This window comes from Mercurialis annua, linkage group LG8 (genome assembly GCF_937616625.2).
Source record: "Mercurialis annua linkage group LG8, ddMerAnnu1.2, whole genome shotgun sequence".
Lineage (NCBI taxonomy): Eukaryota > Viridiplantae > Streptophyta > Magnoliopsida > Malpighiales > Euphorbiaceae > Mercurialis > Mercurialis annua.
This window is the reverse complement of record NC_065577.1, coordinates 6,103,703-6,126,240: the sequence shown is the minus strand read 5'-3', so window position 1 is coordinate 6,126,240 and position 22,538 is coordinate 6,103,703. Positions and strand designations below refer to the sequence as shown.

The 22,538-nt window shown below is 35.2% G+C and overlaps 2 protein-coding genes across 2 annotated transcripts; both read left to right on the top strand.

The window, feature by feature from the left end:
- The first annotated feature begins 1,030 nt into the window (after positions 1-1,030).
- LOC126662266 (probable sodium/metabolite cotransporter BASS2, chloroplastic) lies at positions 1,031-4,959 on the top strand. The gene is made up of 7 exons (XM_050356189.1): positions 1,031-1,580; positions 2,352-2,492; positions 3,206-3,361; positions 3,445-3,566; positions 3,667-3,828; positions 4,451-4,511; positions 4,714-4,959. Exons 1-7 carry the CDS (start codon positions 1,176-1,178, stop codon positions 4,897-4,899), a joined length of 1,233 nt encoding a protein of 410 aa, XP_050212146.1. The 5' UTR covers positions 1,031-1,175; the 3' UTR covers positions 4,900-4,959.
- A 2,265-nt stretch (positions 4,960-7,224) lies between these two features.
- Positions 7,225-15,383, top strand: LOC126660039 (protein TIFY 9-like). Its single transcript, XM_050353365.2, has 4 exons — positions 7,225-7,435; positions 7,650-7,776; positions 8,296-8,353; positions 15,163-15,383. The coding sequence occupies exons 1-4, from the start codon at positions 7,334-7,336 to the stop codon at positions 15,317-15,319; spliced, it is 444 nt and encodes a 147-aa protein (XP_050209322.2). The 5' UTR covers positions 7,225-7,333; the 3' UTR covers positions 15,320-15,383.
- The last annotated feature ends 7,155 nt before the right edge of the window (positions 15,384-22,538 follow it).

Below are 22,538 nucleotides of genomic sequence, written 5' to 3'. Positions count from 1 at the left end.
TAAATGAGTTAATAGATATAAACTCATGAGTTAAAAGATATATTAAACCAATATAAAATCGTACAAGATCAATTATGCACCATGTAAATTGAACACTGGTGGACCGAGAAATGAACAAAGGATCAAATCGCCCCCTCAACTTGACATGAAATATCAAATAAGTCATTTTCGCCGCTTTTGGTACAAACAAACCCAAAAGTTGCGTTTTTAGCTCAAAAGACCCCTCCCCCACTCTCACCCAAGCAAGTGTGCTACACTCCCCATTAAAAAAATAAAAAAAGTTTAAAAAAACTCTTAATATTTAAATTATCTCTTAAATTAATTCTCAATATATTTAATTTTCAATTCCATCTTTTTTAATTTTTAAAAATTCAATAATTAATTTAATTTTTAATAAAAATTTAAGGGATCTTTTTTTTCTTTTTTTCCATTTCTGCTTCTTCGCCCTTGTCTTCGTCTTCTTCCTCCTTCTTTTTCCTTTTCTGGCCACTATCTATCTCCGACCGACTTCCATATGCCTCCATTTTACCATCACCCCAGCTCTTTCAATCTTCTTGGGATGAACAGATCTGTTCATCCCAAAAAGGATGAACAGCTCGTTCATCCCTTTTGGGATGAACAGATTTTGAGATGATTAACAGTTTGTTCGTCCCAAAAGGGATGAACAAAATGAGTTCATCCCTTTTGGGATGAACACATACAATTCATCTCTTTTGGGATGAATTCGGTGGCGGCGGGTGGGGTTTTCCAATGTGTTAAATTTAGGGTTATTTAGTTTTAATTAAATTTAATTAGTGTTACATAAAGTATAATTATATTTAATTAGAATTAATTAAGTTTAAAATTATAATTAGTAAATCCCACTCTCTTTTTTGTGTCAGAGTGATCTTTTTGATACGAAAATACAAGTTGTAGGTTTTTTGATACGAAAACGCAAGTTATGAGTTAGTTTGTACCAAAAGCGGCGAAAATGATTTTTTTGATATTTTGTGACAAGTTGAGGGGGTGAATTGATCATTTGTTCACCGAGAAATCATCAAACTTTTTAGTTCCATCAAAATCAAACATCAATGAATCAAAGACTCCTTTTTCTCTTCTTCTACTTCACTCATCATCATCAACCTCTAAATAATCTGATCAGATAATCCAATTATCGAATTTTCAATACCAAACCAATGTCTTTAGCACTCACTCTATGTTCCTTAACCACACTGCCATCAAAATCCCACATCAAATTCAATCTCTCAACACATAAAAACCAAAGACTCAACATTCCCACATCACCAAAATACAGAAAGCTGCCAACTTTAGTTAGATCAGTTGATGACAATTCTGGGCATTTACATGTGACCAAATCAAAACCCAGATGGGAAAATGTGCTGTCTACTGCAGCAAGTCTTTATCCTCTTTATGTGACTGTAGGAGGGATTGTTGCTTGCTTTAAACCGGATACTTATGTTTGGTTTGTCACCAGAGGACCAGGTTCTTATAGTTTGACACTTGGTTTGATTATGTTGTCTATGGGTATTACTTTGGAGCTTAAAGATTTGATTTCTTTGTTTATGCAAAGGCCTTTGTCTGTAAGTTGTTGTTAATGATGCCCACAAGTTTTTATTTTTATTTGTTTGATTGTGGATTGTTTTTGTGGCTATGATGTTGGATTGTTTTGCATTGTCTGAAAGTTTGAATCTTTAGTGAAAAACATGAAATTGGTATAGATAGTACGGATACGGATACAGACACGGGAAATGGGACACTTGGACATGGACATGGCGAAACGGTGTAATTTTAAGGTTTCTTATGTTAAAATTGAAGTTTTGAGTCTGAAACGCCAAGTGTCCGGCATGTTTCCGAATCGGAAAACATTGAAGTGTTTGTGCTACCTATAACTAAAGTTGGATCTTTTAGGTTGTATCGGAAAACAATTGTGGGATTGAACAAATTATTTGTACAATTATCTGGTTGGACTATAATTTTGACAGTTTTTGGTTGAGACAATGTATTATGTAATCGTGTAAAGAATTGAGATCTTTTGCTATGTGATTCTAAAACAGAAACGTGGAAATGGGAAATAGTCGAGAAGTATACTTTATGAGAATAGGTTATCTGTATATAGTTTCAGAGTTTTAGAAATATATTTGAAAATGGAAAATGAAATGCCGAAATGTAGGTGTTGAGAAGTTTTCCGTGCAATGTAGATCTTTTTGTTTAATCTATATGCTGACATCTCAATTTTCTGAGTCAATTTTAAGGAAATAATTGCAAGTTGTTACTAATGTGTTATTGAAGAACAGACACGCATCAATTTTGTATTTTTAAAATCATATGTTAATTTTCGACTGCACTCTCAGATACTATTTGGATGTTTTGCTCAATATTCCATTATGCCAGCATTTGCAATGATTGTTAGCAAGGCCTTGGGACTTTCACCTTCTCTTTCAGTTGGACTGATATTACTTGGATGTTGTCCTGGAGGTACCGCCTCTAATGTGGTAAGAACTCTTCGCGTCTATAGATGTCTATGCTATGTATGTTTGGGAAGAATATCTCTGAACTATTTAAATAGATTACTTGATCTCATAATTTGTCTGCTGCTGTTTCATGTTTATCTACACTAGCAAGTAGCGGTGTGCGAAAACAGAACAGAACCGAACAACAGATTCAATACAGTTTGGTTCAGTTAACATTATAAAAAATTGGTTTTCCGGTTCAATTTGTATTTGGAAGTAAAAAAAAAAAACAGTTCAATTTTGGTACAAACCAAACCAAAAAAGGCGTTCCGATCTTTTTGGTTCTGCTAGGACCATAGTTCCTGCTGTGTATTATCAATGATTCCAGCCAAAGGCGGTAAAATAATGTCTTGAGCCGAATCACAAAAACTAACTGAACCGAATTTGCAGCTGTCATTCTGACACTGTAATTTCCATCAAGATAACACTCATGTTTGTGTCTGTCGATCATTGCTTTTATTCCTTATCATTATTTGCGACTAGTCGATGTTAACGAATCTATCTATTTTCGTATGCTGGACAAAGAAATCGAACCTAGATGAGTAGACCGTCTATTAAATTATAAACTCGGGCATCGAGGAATAGTCATATCTCTTATCTAGATTCTTTAGAAATTTTGTATAATGACAACTCAATCACATTATATTCATATTTATGAGATATTGGTTCTTTCTGTTGCTGAAGAAGTGTTACAGGTGACCTTAATTGCTCAAGGAGATGTTCCGCTATCTATTGTCATGACTGTGTGCACTACTCTTGGTGCAGTAGTTCTCACTCCCCTGTTGACAAAGATTCTGGCAGGAACTTATGTTCCGGTGGATGCTCTTAAACTTTCCATCAGCACCCTGCAGGTAAATTTAACTTTGAGCTTTGACCGTAATACGTTCTGTCCTACATTCATATGATATTTTAGCCCTTCTAATTTCTCGTTCAGGTGGTTGTTGCTCCAATTCTGCTGGGCTCTTACCTGCAGAGCACATTTCCTGCAGCAGTGAAAGCCGTGACACCATTTGCGCCACTATTTGCTGTTTTAGCATCATCATTTCTTGCTTGCAGGTTATTTGTTGTTGTCATTTGATCAATTGTGACAAAAATGGTGCATCTGGGTTATTCGATCTTTCTCATATTATTGTGCTTATATTGTGTTCTATTCCAGCGTCTTCTCAGAAAATGCTGTTCGTCTTAAATCCTCAATGGTTGGTGCATCATTGCCTCCTGGTTCCTCTCCGCGTCTTGTTATTCAATCGATATTGTCTGGAGAACTGGGAATGGTTATACTTTCTGTTTTGTTGCTGCATTTAGCCGGTTTCTTTGTGGGGTAAGAGCCTGTCCAAATTTTCCTTTGAACGATGTCCATTCTTTGTCGCTTTTCTTCTACTTCAAGCAATTAGGATTTGCGAATATGTTCATCCTTTAAAAAAAAAAAACAAGCTTGGTAGGTTAGAAAAGCAAAAAAATTCAATTTCACCTGATGTTTGGTCTTAGTGCTTACAAAGAATGTGAGAGCAGTCTTTACATGCCTCCATAATCGTTGAGTTTAATTTAAGAAGATTGAATTGAGAAGATATTTCAGTTTGTTGACGATGGATGTAATTTTAGTTGAATTATGTTCTTAACTGATAGAGTTGGAAAAGTTTCATAGAGTTTCTTTTATATGTTAACATTTCTTTTTCTGCATGGATTCTGCATATATATGTGTGCGCGCGGGCTCGCGCCCGCACTGCACAAGCTATTCTATTAGTTGCCGAAACTTATCGAGTCCTATGTTTCAGCATTTCGAGTTTGTTGCCAGAAACACTATGAAACTCTAGAACTCTATATTTATTACTTCTTAGGAACAAAAATTAATTTTCCCGGTTCCCCTTTTCAATATTTCATGTTTCAGCATTTTTATTGTCGTGCAACGTAGGCTATTCTTGATAGATTGTCCGTTTCTGCAGTTACACATCAGCAGCTATTGGCGGGTTCAAAGAACGAGAAAGGCGTGCTATATCAATTGAGGTGTGATTATGATTATATAGAGAATACCAAACTAATTTAAATTGCAACTGATGAGCTGGCAAATTTTAACAAAAAGAAAGAAAACAAGTAAATGACCGAACATTTAGTTTTGTCTCCGGAATTAGAATTCATATTTCCAAGTGTTAGCAATAATAGTTTTTGCGAACTAAAGTATCTGTTGCTGTGCAATCTTTCGTCACAGGTTGGTATGCAAAATTCTTCGTTAGGTGTGGTTTTAGCAGCATCGCATTTCACTTCTCCAATGGTTACATTACCTGCAGCTATATCTGCAGTCATTATGAATATCATGGGAAGCAGTTTGGGTTTGATTTGGAGATATGTCGATCCCTCCGATTCAAAAATTATTCCTAAGCTTGACAGAAAATGAAGCTGGAACAGTGTATAATGTTGATTGCCTGTTCGAGTTTAATACATTTTCTTTATTTAAGTCTTTCCAGAACTTATATTTTGAATGGTAAGCTCATAATTTGATAGTTGGTCATATAATTTAGTTGGCAAAATGCATTTTTAGGACCATGCACTATCACACTTTTTTAAATCTGAGTCCCTCCACAATAATTTGTTTATATTAATTTCTTATAGTTCTAATTTGTGAACATTAGGTCCTACCGTCATAAAATGAATCTAAATTTTCTTATTATTTAATCTCGATTTAGATCTATTTGATACAATTCATCTTATTGCTAATGTATCTTACTATGCAGCATCTTCCTTGCAAACAATATATAAAAGCCAAATAAGTGAATTGGTGATCACACATTATTCTGAGAATCCAATATCCTTTTGTCGGAACTTATTACACAGTTGTGAACATGTGCTCAAAATTCCAAAAATTAGAACATTGCTATATAAAGCTGCTGAACATAACATATGAATACAGTTCATATACTTGAACTCACCTTGACTTATTACTTTGGAATCCATTGATGGCCTGCTCAACAAGACGTACTTTCCAATTTTTCTGTCCTATTCTAGTATACATTTACGGCCTAATCACTAAAAATCATATATTAGTTCGGGTTTTTTATTTACGGTCTTAGAAACATTTTAATTATTTAAGATGATAGTGTTTCCAAGTTTCTTATTTCGACATCTATCGTTTGGACGTTTCCATTTCCGTGGTATATATAGTTCGTCAATTATACCATTTGTAGTCTTTCCTGATTGATGTCAAGGTTTCAACTAGTCATTATACATAAAAGATGATCCAATATTGACTTGTAGTTGCAGACAATAGTAGCCATGAAAGAGCATGTTGACATGTCTCAAACTCTTTCAATGTTCAGGAAATATCTTATTTCCAAACCTGAAAACAACATTGGCAAAACAAACATGCAAGAATCACAAATTATTACTAACAACAAATGTTTAGTTCCACGAAAGCTTGGTAGCCACATGATTACACGGCCTGCTTCTTTTCTTGAACAAGAATTATTTCCAGAATTGAGGTATGCATGCACATCATCCACATTAAATTAGTAATCTTAATTTGTATGATTTGTAGTTAAAATTTTCTTACATTTTGTGTGTTTAGTCATGTTTTGTCTTAATTTTGTGTTTTAGTCATGGTTTTTTAGCCCAATTGATCACCAAACTTTGATCATTTTGGATACACACTTCCCAAATTTAGATAGTATAATGCAGCTCATGATACGTCAAATTAGCTACCTTGATCACAATACTTTGGATAACTGATCCTGACTATCATTGAAGTTTTAAAATTTTTCATTTCAGTTACCGAAGTATTATTTGATCATTGAATTTTTATTTTTATTTTATTTTATTATTTCCTACCAAAAATGTTTAGGTAGCAGCCGGAAGTCGACTGTGCCAACCTGATTTTGCTTGTTTTACTTTGAAAATTTATCACACGTACAAAATTTTACTTATAAAAGAAGTTTTAATTATGTTAAATTATGCATACATGGCAAGTTTTTAGGTGGAAAAGATATTCCGGCTACCACCTAATTATTTTTGGGCGCAAAATATCAAAATGAAATATAATGGAAGTTTAGTAATAAAAAAAATTCAGTGACTAAAGTGAAGTAACTTCAAACTTCGATGACTTTCAGGATCAACTACCCCAATACTTTTATTATGTTCTGAGGCCAACCACAGGTGCTCGTGCTTTCTAATTATCAATAAATAAATTAATTAATCAAATGCCGATTATTTTTTATTTATTTTACTATTATTTTTTATTTTATTCTACCTTTTTTTTTATAGTTACCATTTTTTATTTTATTTTTACTGTTTTGTCTTTATTTTTCATATCAACACGAGGAGAGTATTTCCAACCAATCAGTGGCGGAACCAGGACTCCAATTTAGGAGGGTCGGAATTTTTATATTAGACTATTGAAAAAAAATAAAATCATAACGGCTGTAATATACTCAAAATATGTAAATTTGCAGTGGTAGAGGCGGTTTTAACCGCCTCTACAGAGGAAAACCGCCCCTAACAACATAGGGGCGGAAAAACCCCAAACAATCTGTTTTTTTTTTTAATTTTTTTCCGGCGAGGAGGGTCGGCCGACCCTCTTCGATCCTCCCTAGTTCCGCCACTGCAACCAATAACATATGACATGTGTCAATTTTTTTTAATTTTTTCATGTATAACTTGTTTTTAAGATGTGTTATAAAAACTACAAGCAAAATGTTAATTACCGATCAGAAATTCAGTCTCTAAAAGTTTTAAATTGGTCCCTAATAGTTACTAGCCGGAAAAATCTGGTCGCCAGTTGAAGGTAGAAGTAACATGGTCGCCAATTATATGTTTTATGCAGCAACAGTAGCAAGTTGATGCAATCTAAAAGTAACGGAAAAACCTCATCATCGGCAGGACAGCTGACAATATTTTATGAAGGAGAAATAAATGTGTATGATAATGTTACTTCAAATAAGGTGACAAATTAACTTATAGTTTCATAAATTCACGCAATATTAATCAAATAATTGATACAGGGGCGGATTCAGCCCTTTATTTTTTAAAAAGACGGTTATTAATTTTTTATTTTTATACAATTAGTCTCTTTAATGTTAATTTTTTTATAAATCAGCCTCGTATTGGAATTTTTAGTTACGCCACTAAACTGATGTTCGATTCTGATTATGATAGGCACAAGCCGTTATGCGGCTTGCTCGTGAAAGTTCTATGTCCAGACCTATTTCTAGAGAACAGTCAAAAACCGAATTGAAGGAAACAACGGATTTAAAATTAAATTGCAAGTTACAATCAGAAGCAGGTAATTTTTGGAATCCCATTTTATAACCAGAATTATGCATGGCCTACTGAGTATAAAATTATAACTCTTTCTAAATTTTTTTGAATGTTTAACTAAATGTTTTAATTTAACTAATTCCGTAATTTTAGATTTTTTTTTTTGATAAGACCGTAATTTTAGATTAATTATAAAGGTTCGATAGTAATTCTATCTCAGTTTTAAAATTATTAGTCATATTTCCCCTTGTTTTCTGCATTCATACAATTGTTAACTTTCAATTTATTTATTTCAAAGCTTTTATAGATAAATGAAAAAAGTTGCTACTACTTCTGAGTAGGAATTTTTGGCTCCGCTATTGACTAAAATATCTATGTAAAACTGAATAATTAACAAATTTAAGATAAATGAATATCAGATTTTTAAATTAAATACGAATTTATAAAAATCAGAATCTTTTAAACCAATAGAACAATTATGCATAGTATGTTTTGAAATTCATTAATTTTGCTAAACTAGATAGTATCGTTGTGCCTTTTCCAGAGCCTCCAATTGCAAGAAAGCCATCACTGCAACAATTCCTTGAAAAACGCCATCGCAGGTGCGTTGAATTTTTAGTTAGTTTAATGATTTTTTTTTTTTTTTTTGAGGAAAATTAGTAATGAATTAAGCAGGAGCTGTTAAATCAGCCATTACAAATTGATGGATTTCAGGTGGGGCATTCCCCATCCTTCTCAGACAACCCTGAGATTGGGCTAAAGCCCTCTTAGCTAACTCATGAGCTACAAAATTGGTATTCCTACCAGCAAAATAGATACCTAAGCAAAAATTCCTTCCTTCTAACTTGGAGCAATCTTCCACAATCAGACTCATATCACTGCCTTGCATATTGGTGTTGTTGAAACTTTCCACTGCTACCTTAGAATCTGAGGAGATCTCATAGGGAGTTAGATTTGTTTCATATGCCAGCCTGATACCGTTTCTGATTGCGCATGCTTCTCCTAAGCTAACTTCTGGATGGCCTTGATACCACCTCTCTTCAGTTGCCCTGACTCTTCCTTCCCAGTCGCGAATAACCACTCCTGTAGAGTAAATCTTTCTGCTCCTATCAAACCCAGCGTCTACATTGATTTTGAATACCCCTTTATCAGGCGGTACCCACCTTTTGTCTTCTGTCCTTCTGCTGATCACATCCCTTTCCCTGTTGTCTCCCCTGGGACTTGCAACCGCTGCTTGGTACTCCTCTATGAATCTGCAGGCCCAGTCAGCAATTTGATTAGCTGGTTGTGAAGCTTTATCAAATAAGAAATTGTTCCTATTGCTCCATATCATCCAAGTAATAACACAAAACAGGTTGAAGTCAGCTTTACTCAACCTATCACAGGCATAGCAAAGTAAATCTTGAATGTGCCAATTCCTATTTGGATTCAAAATATTTATCCCTTCCCACCCTTGCCACACTAGCCTGGCTTCAGGGCAGAACCAGAATGTATGGATGCTGGTTTCATACTCCTTACCGCAAAGGGGGCACAGCGTCTCAATGTCCATTCCTCTCACTTTCAAGTTTGTTTTGTTTGGAATCCAGTTATGAAAAACTCTCCACATGAAAATCTTAACTTTGGTTGGAATTTTGGCATTCCACAGGAGCTTCCACCATTTAGCGTTATGACTCATATCTGACCCTGAAGCTCCATCTTTACTTCTTAGGGCTAGCTGGTACCCACTCCTAACTGTGTAACTGCCTTTCTTGTCATAATGCCATCTCATCTTGTCCGGGATATCATTTACTGGGATGACAATCCCCTTGATCAATTCCGCTTCCTCTGTAGAGAAGTTGTCCCTGATAAGCCTGTCGTTCCACTGATCTCCTACCATCAATTCACTTACAGTCGTGTTAGGACTGAGGGTGGGAGGGCTGCTAATCATCAGAGTTTCTTCCCTTGGGATCCATTTATCATGATACACCCTTATGGACCTCCCATTCCCCACTCTCCAGCGCATTCCTTCTTCCAAGATTTTCCTCCCCCAACACAGGCTTTTCCAAGTATAGGAAGCTAACCTGGGACACTCAGCTTCCAAAAAAGATCTGTCTTTAAAATATCTACATTTGAGCACCCTAGCTAGGAGGCTCTCTGGCTGACTCCAAATCCTCCAACACTGTTTGGCAAGCATGCTTTTATTAAAGCATTCCAAGTTTCTGAACCCTAACCCCCCGAGATTCTTAGGTTTGCACAGGTTTTGCCACTTAGCCCAATGAATTTTCTTATTTCCCTCACTGCTCCCCCACCAGAATTTATTGCACAGCTTCTCAATCTCTAAGATTAGGTTCTTGGGCAGCCTAAAGCAGTTCATATGATACACAGGGATGGATTGGATTACTGCTTTAATCATAACCTCCTTACCCCCACTTGAAAACAGTCTCTCCTTCCAGCTTTGGAGCTTAAGCCAAATTCTATCTTTTATGGACTTGAAACTCTCCCCTTTAGCTCTTCCAACTGCAGAGGGAAGACCAAGGTACTTCTCATGGCATTTGACCAAAGGGACTTGAAAAATATCTTGAATTTCCTTACACACTTCCTGGTTGGATCCTCGACCAAAACATAAAGCTGATTTTTCTAGATTAATGATTTGCCCTGAAGCCTTTCCATATCTAGCTAAGATTTGCTTAATCACTCTACACTCCCCACCATTAGCCCTAGCAAACAATAAACTATCGTCCGCAAAGAAAAGATGTGATACAACACAGTTCATCCCAAATTTCAACCCAGTGACAGTTCCCCTTTCCACTGCATTATTGATGAGGCTTGACAAGCCTTGAGCACAAATCAAGAAAAGGTAGGGAGAGAGGGGGTCTCCCTGCCTAAGACCTCTCCTAGGGATAACATGACCCTTAACTTCTCCATTCAGCAAAAAGGAATAGGACACAGAATTAATACACATAAGGACTTTCCTTACCCACCTAGCATCAAAACCTAGCTTAATCATCATCTGATGAAGGAAGCCCCACTCAACACAGTCATAAGCTTTTGACATATCTAGTTTGAGAGCTAGAGGGCCATTAATTTTCCTATTGGACTTTTTAATCACATGGATACATTCAAACCCGATTAGAGCATTGTCAATTATTTGCCTATTGGGTATAAAAGCACTTTGGGCACAATCTATAACCTTATCCATCACAGGTCTCATCCTATTTGCTAAGCATTTAGACACTACTTTGTACAGCACATTACACAGGCTTATGGGGCGAAATTGTTTCATACTAACAGCATGCTGGACTTTAGGAATGAGGGCTATTATGGTTTTATTCAGGCAACTCACATCAGCATTGTCATTTAAAATACTTAAACATACCTTAGTTGTTTCAGCTCCGACAATATTCCAGTATTTCTGGAAGAACAATGCTGGGAAGCCATCACTTCCAGGGGCCTTGGTGGGAGGCATTTCCATCAGAGCTTGCTTAACTTCTTCAGCCCTGAAATTGGCACACAGGGCCCTGTTATCCTCCTCCCTTATCCCTACTCTAACATGTTTCGTCACCTCCTCTATCTCTTGCTGGCTCGGCCCTGAGGACTGGTAAATTTTCTCAAAGTACTTCTGAATAATGCCCTCTATCTCCCAGTCTTTGTCCTTCCAGACTCCTCCTTCATCATTTATCCCTTGAATTTTGTTCCTTGCTTTTCTTTTGTTGGCTCGGTTGTGGAAGAAGCGCGTGTTTTTATCCCCGTAAGCTAACCACTCCACTCTGGCCCTTTGCTTCCAGTAAATCTCGTCTAACAGCAGCAGCTTCTCTAGCTGGCCCTCCACTATTTTTGCCTGCTCGAAGTTATTGCTCAGGTTGTCTGCCCTCATCAGGGTCTGATACTCAGCTTTTTTCTTAGCTATATCACTCCTTAGGCTCCCGGTTTCCTTCTTCCCCCACCTTCTAAACACTGCTGCACATCTCTTCAGATTCATTGGCATCCATTGCGCCTTCCCTTTCTGGACATTCCTTTGCCATTCCTCACTAACTACCTCTTGGAACTCATTGTGCACGGTCCAAGTCTCCTCCATATGAAATCTCTGCTTTTTCCTCTTTGAGTTTCTGTTATTCTCCTTTTGCCCAAAAAGAATGGGGCTGTGGTCTGATCCCCAAAATTCCAGACTTCTTGCTTCTCCTGGAGGATGGTTGTCAAGCCACTCCTCATTGATTAGGAACCGATCCAGCTTCTCTTTTATTATCTCTCCATTTCTATTTCCCCACCATGTAAAAACATTCTCAAGACCTGTAACCTCAAACAGCCCGCACTCATCCATGGCTGCTCTAAAATTTCTCATGAGATAGTTGCTCCTGTTTCCTCCCCCCATCTTTTCTTTCTCGTGGAGGAGTTCATTGAAGTCTCCTCCACACATCCAAGGGCCTTTGAACATGCTGCCCAAACGTTTCAATAGGGCCCAAGAATGGACTCTCTGACTCTGGATGGGGTCCCCGTAAAAACCGGTGAACCGCCACTGTCTGTGCTGATCTTCAGTAACAAAACAATCTATATAGAATTTAGAGGAGCTCAGAATTGAGACAGTACCTGTACCATTCCATAAGAGGGCCAGCCCTCCACTTTTCCCTTCGCAATCCACACTGAAACTTCCTTTCATACTTAATTTTTTCCGAATCCCTTCCACTTTATCTGCCCTCATTCTTGTCTCCATTAGAAAAATTAAATCAGGCTTCCACTTCCAAACATGCTCCTGTAAGCTTTTGAACGTCCTAGGGGAGCCCAGTCCTTGGACGTTCCAGCTGAGGCAATTCATTGCTGACGGCGGACCTGGGTTTCAGGCTCCGCCGCTTTTTCATAGTCACCGTTTGTGTAATCCCTTTGTAGGGAAAACTCGTTCTCCCCCATTTCCTTCTCAGAGTCATGTTTTCCACTCGTTTTCCTTTCCACCAGCTTCCCTTCGCTCTCCACATAATTGGTGATGTCAATTAGGGGCAAAATTTGCCCTAATTTGTGAGCCCTAACTTTCCTGTGTGGGTTAGTTTTTGCTATGGGCTTTTTAGCCCCTTTATCTTTGGCCCGGATTCCCAGCCCTGGCCTAGTCAGCTCTGTATTTTTTGATTTCCCTTTCATTCGCGCCACAGCATCTCCTCTTGGGAACTCTGTCCCTCGTTCAACCTCAATTTCCACCAAATCTGCTTCTATCAGCCTCCCCTTCTCAGTATGGGTCTCATTACCTGTACCTTCCCTCTTTTCAGGAATTAACCTTACCTCACCCTGTTCTCCCTCAACAACTTTTCCACCCTCGACTTCTGTGCCTTCTTCTTCCTGTTTGTCTTTTCTGGTTTCTACATCCATCTTCATTAATGGCGGAATCCCCACCCCCCCTCCATTCGTGGGCTCTGTTCTGCCATTAAGCCTGGCTCGTTTTCCTTTGAACTCGTGGTTTTGGACAGGACCTGCCCGAATAGCCTCATTGTACTTGAACTGCGAACTATCTGTCCCTCCTTTATGGGGACACTCCATTAATGGATGCCCAATAATTCCACACCTCAAACACAATTCTGGTAGACGTTCATATTTAAGTACAGCATTAATTACTGTACCTTTGTTGTCTACCTTCACCTTCAGCCCTCTTTTAAGAGGTTTGGTGATGTCTATTTTTAGCCTCACCCTAATGTATTTACCAATACAATCACCTGTGGCTCCTGGATCCACCTCCTCTACCACTCCCACTTGACCACCCAGGCTTCTTCCTGCCTCCCTCGTCTGGCACATGAGCGGAAGGTTGTGAATCTGAACCCAGAACGTGGCTTGCTCAAATTTCATGCTGCTATAATCTCCTGCACCTGTCGGGACTTCGAGAACTATCAAGTTCTCGATGTACTTCCATGGACCTCCAGAGATGACCCTTCTTCTATCCTCTTGGCATCCAAAATGGAACACAAATGTATTTATTCCAACATTCTCAACCACCATTGGTTCCTTCGTTCTCCACAGAAAGTTCACTGTGTTTATGACCCCTTCTCTACTCACTCTCTTGGTTGACATTATTTTGCCTACCAAGGAATTTGCTACTTTTTGTTCGCCAGAGGCTCTGGCTGCGTCTCCCAGATCACATTCTACTATATCTTCCTCGTCGTCGGTTAGCGATAACGATTGACACAACGATGATATCTCCGTTTCTGCCATTGCTGCAGTTCACTAGATAAAAGACTCTTCTCTATCTAAACTAGACGGAGAAACTGCAATTAAAAACATGAGCAGTTAGTTTAATGATTTGTAGCCTCTTTTTAATCTTATTGATGTTGAAAACTGATTAATTTTATCATATTTGGCATTTTTTTTAATTGGATATCAATTTTTCAATTTCTTATAATTTTTTATATAAATAATAAAATCATTCAATTAATTAAATTTAAAGATAAAATTAGATTCATTTCCATTCAAAAAAAATATAAATAAATCCTTTATTTTTAAGGCTTAATTACCCAAAAAAAACTCCACCTTTTAACCCCTTTTCAAATGCACCATGACGTTGCAATTTTGTCAGTTGCACCCTAATTTGCACCTTTGGTTTTCAATTCCACCCTCAAGTACTAAATTGATCTCTTTTCATTTGAAAAAAGTTAAAATAAGTCATCCATTTTTAACTTTTTATGTATAAAAGAGTTCAAACGAGTACTTTATAAGGGTTTTTATGAAATTTTCCCGAGTGAAAAAAAGTCTAATTTGATTTTGAGGGTGAACTGAAACCCAAAGGTGCGAATTAGAGTGCAACTAACAAAATTGCAACATCAGAATGCAACTGAAAAGGGGCTAAAAGGTGAGGGTTTTTTTTGTGATTAAACATATTTTTAAAAACTAATTAAAAACCATAATCAAATTAAAATTAACTTAAGTTTTTAATTAATTTAACTAAATCTAAATAAATTTTAAATATATATAATTAATATATGCTAGACATGGAGAATGTTTTTGATTTTTTTTTTAAATGAAAAAAAGGTCAATTTATAAGGGTACAATTAAAACACAAAAATACGAAATAGGGTAAAATTGACCAATTTTCAACGTCAGAGTAGGATTAAAAAAGAGCTAAAAGATCGGAATTTTTAAGGCATTAGGCATAATATTTTTAATGATTTTAAACTTACTATTGAATTTAAGTTTAGTTTAGATTTATTTTATGTACGTTCGTACGCTTGTCTCATATATACTTAAAATGATAAAATGTATATATATTTTAGAGAATATCTTATAAGATTTTTTTTTAAAATAATATATGTATATTTGGAAAAGATTTGGAGATAGCAATTTTTAGAAGGAGGAATTCAATAAATTATAGAAAAAAAAGGTACAAACTTTATTATTTTTCTGTGGATTCATCCTCTAATTTTTAATTTGCGATTTGACAATGTCTCGTGTTATGCAATTGCAGGATAACATGCAAAAATCCTTATTACACTCCAAGAGCACAACAAGATCAAGAATCTGCGATAAAAAGAACAGACAAAAACCATTCTGTCATTTCTCTTTCACCTTTTCCTTCACGCTTAGATTATATTTTCATCGGCAAACAATATACAAAGAACTAGTATGATCTGTGGCAGAATTAAAATGAGACAAAGTGAGGTGGTTGTTCAATTCTTATTCCGGTTCCGAAATATCTGAGACCAATGGGTATCGAATAATTATTTTAAAAATGAGAAATCATTTTTTAAAAAAAATGAACTAATCAATAATACCATTAAATTTACAAAATTAAAAGTCAAAGTAAATGTCGTTTAATTTAAAAAAAATAGCCCAACTGCATAGAATTCAATGAAAAAAATAATGAGAATATCACAAAAATACAAAAAATAGCCCACCATTTTCACACTTTACAACAAAAAATAGACTTATTACATACGCACAAAAAACATTTCATAAATACCACCTTGATGACGTCAGCGCTGACGCGTGAACAGTGCACCAATTGGTGCACTGTGCCATGCTAGTGCACTGTTATGAACAGTGCACTAGAATGGCCTTATATATTTTTTTTTGTTTTTTAAATAAAATAAATAATTTATATAACAACTAACTTAAAATATATCTAAAATTTATTAAAAATAATTCATCTAAGATATATATAAAATAATTTAAAAATTTTATACAACAACTAATTGAATATAGTCTATTAAAAACAAATAAGCACTAGAAAAATTTATTTTAATTAGTATTATTACATATATGTTTAATTAACTACAATAAATAATTATGTATCAAACAAATATATGTAAAAAAATGTACAGTATATAATTTAGTAAAAATGTATCTATCATGTATCTATTAAAATACTTTTAAAAATATATCTATCGTGTATTATAAATTATGTATCAGCGATGTATCTATTAAATACATTTAAAAAAAATGTGTCTATCGTGTTATATATTTTTTTATAGAATTTGACGATGATCTATTTGAATATATCAGATATGTATCCACTCTACAAATAATACTCCAATGATGGCAGTTCTTGAAACTATAGAACTTGACAAATCAAAAATGTATCAGCGATGTATATAATATGTATCATACATGTATCGGAGATGTATCAAATTATATGTTTGATAATTTTTTAATTTTCAATGTAATTTGATAATTTTCTTTTTAAACACGTCTAAATTATGTATCAGAAATGTATCACATATGTATCCGAGATGTATCAAATATTTATCGAATATTTTGCATTTCTACTCATTTTTTCCCTTTCTTCCACCTTAAGCTTCCGGTCAAACCATAAAACCGAACCGACCAAATATAAACAAAACAACTCGTTTTTATATTTAAAAAAGCTTATAAACATATATGTAATAATACTAATTAAAATGAACTAATTAGTTCATTTTAATTAGTATTATTACATATATGTTTATAAGTTTTTTTAAATATAAAAACGAATCAATCAAATTAGTCAGTTAATTCTATTAATGTATCAAATTTGTATCTATCATGTATAAATTATGTATCAAAAATGTATCATATATGTATCATAGTATCAAATATTTATCGAATATTTTGCACTTCTACTCATTTTTTCCTTTCTTCCACTTTTGGGCTTCCGGTTAGACCATGAAGCCAAACCGATCAAATATATACAAAATAATAAATATAATAATACTAATTAAAATGAACTAATTAGTATTATTACATATATGTTTATAAAATGTTTTAAATATAAAAACGAACCAATCAAATTAGTCAGTTAAGTCAATAATGTATCAAATATGTATCTATTATGTATAAATTGTGTATCTGAGATGCATTAAAAATATATTAAAAATATATTCGAATTTCAATTAAATGTATCAGAAATGTATCTATTAAATAAATTTTAAGAATATACCTGTAATGCACCGGAGATGTATCAAATATATATTTAAAAATATATATATAATATATATAAAAATATTTCGACACATCTCAAAAATGTATCAAATAAGTATAAAAAATATATATAATAAAATATATAAAAAAATAAGAAATAATTTTGAACAATCGAACAATTATCAAATATATATATATATATATATATATATATATATATATATATATATATATATCGGTAAAATTTTATTATATAATCTATGAGAGACGTAATAAATATGTATCGGAAATATAAAAAAAAGTAATATTTGTATTTTTAAAATTAAAATTCAAATTAATATTTTTAGAATTTAAATATAATAAATAAAATTTTTATATAATTTAAATGAATATATAAATATATAAATATATTTTATATAAAAAAGATAAAAAAAAAGTAACAGGTGCACCAAAAGGGCACCTGAAATTTGTTAAGCAGGTGCACCAAATGGTGCACCTTAACTTTATAGAGAATGACCCGCGCATCACGCGCGGGTCATTCATTGCAGCAGGTGCACATGCACCTGCTCAAATAGTAAGGGCATTTTTGCTTTTTATATATTTGTTGGCTTGAAAGAAAGGTGGTGTTTATTGAAAAGAAATAATGGAAGTTGGTATTTTATGAAAAGAAAATTGTAATAAAGTAAACAAACTAATTAATATTGTATTATGTGAAATAGTGAGTCATTATTATGGGTTTCTTGTTATTTTCTCAAAAATAATTTACATCACTTTTTGTGTGTTTTTTTTTTGAAAAACCAGGATTATTTTAATCAAAGAGCTGAAATATCAGCCAATACAATTTGAGAAATATCAAGAGGTATATATCCTCTCCAAATTTGAGCAAAAGAGGAAGCTCTCAAGACTGTTTGGGCTAAATAATGAGCTGCCCAATTAACTTTCCTACTAATATAATTGACATCCAAATAAAAAATGTTAGAGATCAACTTAACACAGCCAGAGACAATTAGGCCAACATCGTTGCAAGGTTTGTCATTGTTGTTGAAGGTTTCTACTACACTTTTAGAATCAGAGTTGATTCTGAAAGGAGTTAGGTTGTCTTCTAATGCCAATGCAATACCATTCCTTGTAGCAATTGTTTCGCCAACATCTACTACTGCTAGCCAGTTGTGCTTTCTAGAGCCAGCAGACTTAACAAAGCTCCTGTGATCTCTTATCAGAACTCATGTGCTAAAGTGGTGATTGTCTTTTTCAAAACATGCATCCACTTGCACACAGAAAGTACCAGGTCTGGGAGGGACCCATCTAAGGTCCTCGGTCATTTGTTGCTGTCTAGCAGGGGTGCTGAGGCTGCTATAGCTGGCATACTTCTTCCTTTCTTCTGGTAATCTGAAATTCAGCTAATAGCCATTCAAGTAAGCCCTCTGCTGGCTTGGGGTGGCCTAACCTCATGAGCCGTATCCCAGACCTGCCAAACCTGCTTAGCATATTTACACGACCAAAGAGCATGGATAAGAGTTTCAGAGCCAGACTTGCATAAAGAGCATATGTGCTCCACCATCATACCCCTTTTGATCAAAATGATGGAAACAAGAACCCAATCATGAAAGCTTCTCTAGAGAAAATTTTTGATCTTTGAAGGCATATTCAGTTTCCAAAGGGATTTTCACCACCTGTGCACTCTAGTAAAATTAGAACTTGAAGGAGTTTCCATCATTTCCATAGCCACCTTATAGGCACTTCTAACTGTGAAGGTGCCCTTTTGTCATAATTTCATCGAAGGATGCCTTGCTGAGTGGTGCTGGCAAGAGGAATGTTCTTGATAACTGTTGAGCAAAAAGCACAACTTGTAATAATCCGGAAGTCGGAATCGATCCCACGAGGAGTGAATCTAGAGCGATTGATGAGAATGAATTTTAGTTGCGATTCAATTCGTTTAGCGAAACTCGAATGGTGAAGTTCAAATAAGATTAACACTAAATAGGCACTAAACAATTAAACTAACAATTCAAGTAACTAAAATAAGAACAAGTTTAATCAATAAGTAAAAGATGTCTAGGGGTTGAAATCATTCCTAGGTCATGCATACATGGTAATGGATAAATTGGTATAAAGCAAGGGCCGAGTTGTGCCTAGCGCACCGTTCCCGCTCTCTCGAGCCTCTAAGAACGACAAAATCAATCATCAAGTAATCAATTAATGCCTAACTCACTCTCGTGATACTAAACAAAACCAATTACCCAACATCAATTAATCAACAAACTCAAGGTCACCTAAATCCTAATCCACTCTCGTGGTATTACAATCTAGGCTTATAATTCCAAAGTCTATTCACCTAACCATTTCTCAATGAGTCAAGCAAACACTAAATCATGCATTAGATAGCTAGGCTAACACAAGCATTAGGAACTAGAATTAGAACAAGCATTTAACCAATCACCATACCATTTAACATAACAAGAAGGAAATCATCTCAACCCCCAAACATGGGGGATTAGTTACACATTTCAAGAGCTAAATCAACAAAATGATAAATGGAAGACATGGGTAAAGAGTACTTACAATAAGATGAAAAACCCACAAATAATAATTGTAATAGAAAATAAAACTTGTTCATTCAATGAAGCTTCAAAGATCTCAACAATGGAGGAAAATAAAAATCTGGAAATTCTATTGAAGAAGAAGACTAAAATTAGGAGAAGATTCAAAAGTACAATAATAGAATAAAGTCTAGCCAAATCTTCTATACCTAAAATAGAGATAAGGCCCCTTATATAGTACCAACAAAAGAAGGAAAAAGACAAACATTCATTTACACATGTGTTGGGCCCAAAATAGCAAATAAATAAAGCCTTAATGCATCTTGAATTAAGATTTCCCCATTCCAGCAAGCCCAAGTTCGAATAGAACTCCTTGGGCTAAATGAGAAGCCCGATTCGAGCTGCCATTTCCTGCTCCAAATCTCGATCTTCAAACCTTCGTAACTCGGTGTAGAAATGTCCGATTCAGTCGATTCTTGAACCGTTGGAAAGCTCAGGACGTCTACTTTAACTTTCATGAAGATCACGAGTTCATTTGAGGCTTCAAGCTAGTCCAAATTGGTCAATTAGTGCCCCGGGGTCAGCTTTTCAGATTTGCAAATGAGCTTCCGCATCGCTTTTGTCGTCTTTTCCAACTTTTGCACCAAAATGCTTCCGCAATGCTCCTAAGTACCTGAAATACTAAAACACGTAATAAGGCATACGAAATACCATAAAACCGTGATAAAACGTTAATAAAGCATGCGGAAACGACGCTAAAGATAGGAGTAAAAATACTCCTATCAAACCTCCTCACACTAAAGCTTTGCTTGTCCCCAAGCAAGAATTGAACTTAGGCAAATTAAACGGAAACTAACCATGGCGATCTTGAACAAGCATCAACAAATGAACTCCTATTCAACAATGGCTCAAATGATCTCGCCTAAAGTCAACAACCGCTAATGATGCACACAAAAGATGAATGCACTTTTAATGACAAAATGAGATGACAATTAGACTACACTTGCATTGGCTTAAGGTTTTTGTTGAACAATTCAAGTCATTAAGGTCATCTAAGGGACATGCATTACTTGGTCAAGTGATAAGAAGGCAATCAAGGCATAGCAAACATAGGCATCAATTTAAAAGCATATTAATTCTCACCAGATTCACTCTAACACACAAGTGTTTGGGGGTGCACACAATTAAGCTCAAGAAAAATGCTAATTCACCATAGGCTTGCTTTTAGTCCGATTCTCCCCTACTTAGTTCGGTAATCAATTGCTATCATATGGTCTTTTGAATGGGTTGTAACTTGGCTAGGGGTTAGGGGGTAGGTAAAGAAGGATAATTTTGGCTACAAAAAATTTGACTTGACAACTAGATATTTATTCACAATTATTTGTCTAACTTGGAATTTTCTTGCACATTTGAACTTCAATTTGATTTTCATGCCTTTTATTCAACTTTTCTTCTACTCTCTTTCTTTTTTTTTTTTTTTTTTTTATTATTTTTTTATTATTTTTTTTTCTTTTTATTTTTCTTGATCTTTCTTTATTCTTTCTTTCTTTTGCTTTTCTTTCTTTTCTTTAGGCATATAATTACTTCTTTGCTCATGCCTTTCCTATTCTTCAAGTTAGACAAACTTCTTAATAGTTAAAAGTCATTCAAGTCAATTTTTAGGGTATTTTCAAAGGGTAATTTGTTGAAGGGATGGTGTGTTAACATGTGTTGCAATTTGAAAGAAATGGCTTAAGGCTCAAAGGGGTGACCTAGTGGTAAGGGTAGGCTTTTTAAGTGGTTTTAAACAAAATGGTGATCCTAATGCCATAATCATTTAGCAATTGACACTCAACTATATAGTCTTAAATGGACACTAAGCAAGTTCTAGGAATATAGCTACACAACACACAAGAATTATAATCAAGGCTCAACATTTTAGAAAAGAATGTGGTGTTATGCACTAATTTAATTCCTATGTTCTCATGCCAATCATGCCCAATTTTATTCACAAATGACCCAAAATTTTCAAAAATATGCACATCATGCATCCATATCCCAAAACAACTATCATGCTCACAATTGTTTTCACCAAAGAACATTTTCACCCAATTTCCATCAAAATTTTGTCACATAAAAGTATTTTCATCAATCAATCATCCTTGGAAGTTGCTCAAATTAGACAAAAACACATTCATGCCATTAAAGATCGGGAGATGTCATAAGTTGATAAATTTCCAAATTCCGCCACAATCACAAACATACAAAACATTCAATATCATGCTTAGAGCAAAGGTTTAGTGGAGGTGACTCAATAACTAGACTACTAACACAAACTAAAACAACAAAGTAAAATAAAACCCAATAAAGCATAAAACAAGATAAATTTCAACTATCGACATACAATTGACTAACCCTCCTCACACTATTTCGAACTTAGTCCCTAAGTAAGAAATATAAAGCAAAATTGTATGAGTTGAGTTAGAGAAATGCAAATCTCGTTTTAGTCGAATTCCGGTGGTTCGGGCGATGGAGTTGGAGATGGATAGGCCGGCCCTCCTTGGGCATTGAGATAGTCACGTAATTTCTCTTCGTGACGCCTTTGTCGATCATGAAGCCTCTTTTGGCGATATTCCATACGTGCCCACATCTTGCGTTGATCCTCCATGAATCGGAGTTGGGCGGCTTCAAAGTCATTCCTTGTATCCACATTAGGAGCGGGAGGCTCCCATTGCACGCCCTCCGGTATTGCTCCTCCTTCGGCGCTTGTTCCGGCCGCATATTTGTCTTTCCGTCGCACCGGCTCTACTTCTTGTCTTGGTGATGCGCGCAAACCACGCGGAATTGGCATGCCGGGATGTGTTTCCACCCAATTATCGTGTAAGTATTTCCCCACTATTTTCTCTTTCCTCACATATCCTCCTAT

Bases quoted from the DNA above. Each gene is read 5' to 3' on its own strand.
- LOC126662266 (XM_050356189.1), top strand. From the start codon at position 1,176: ATGTCTTTAGCACTCACTCTATGTTCCTTAACCACACTGCCATCAAAA. The intron at 3,362-3,444 runs GTAAATTTAACT...TTTCTCGTTCAG, and splicing joins TTTCCATCAGCACCCTGCAG to GTGGTTGTTGCTCCAATTCT. The intron at 3,829-4,450 runs GTAAGAGCCTGT...CCGTTTCTGCAG, and splicing joins TTAGCCGGTTTCTTTGTGGG to TTACACATCAGCAGCTATTG.
- LOC126660039 (XM_050353365.2), top strand. From the start codon at position 7,334: ATGCAATCTAAAAGTAACGGAAAAACCTCATCATCGGCAGGACAGCTG. The intron at 7,436-7,649 runs GTGACAAATTAA...TGATTATGATAG, and splicing joins ATAATGTTACTTCAAATAAG to GCACAAGCCGTTATGCGGCT. The intron at 8,354-15,162 runs GTGCGTTGAATT...ATGCAATTGCAG, and splicing joins CTTGAAAAACGCCATCGCAG to GATAACATGCAAAAATCCTT.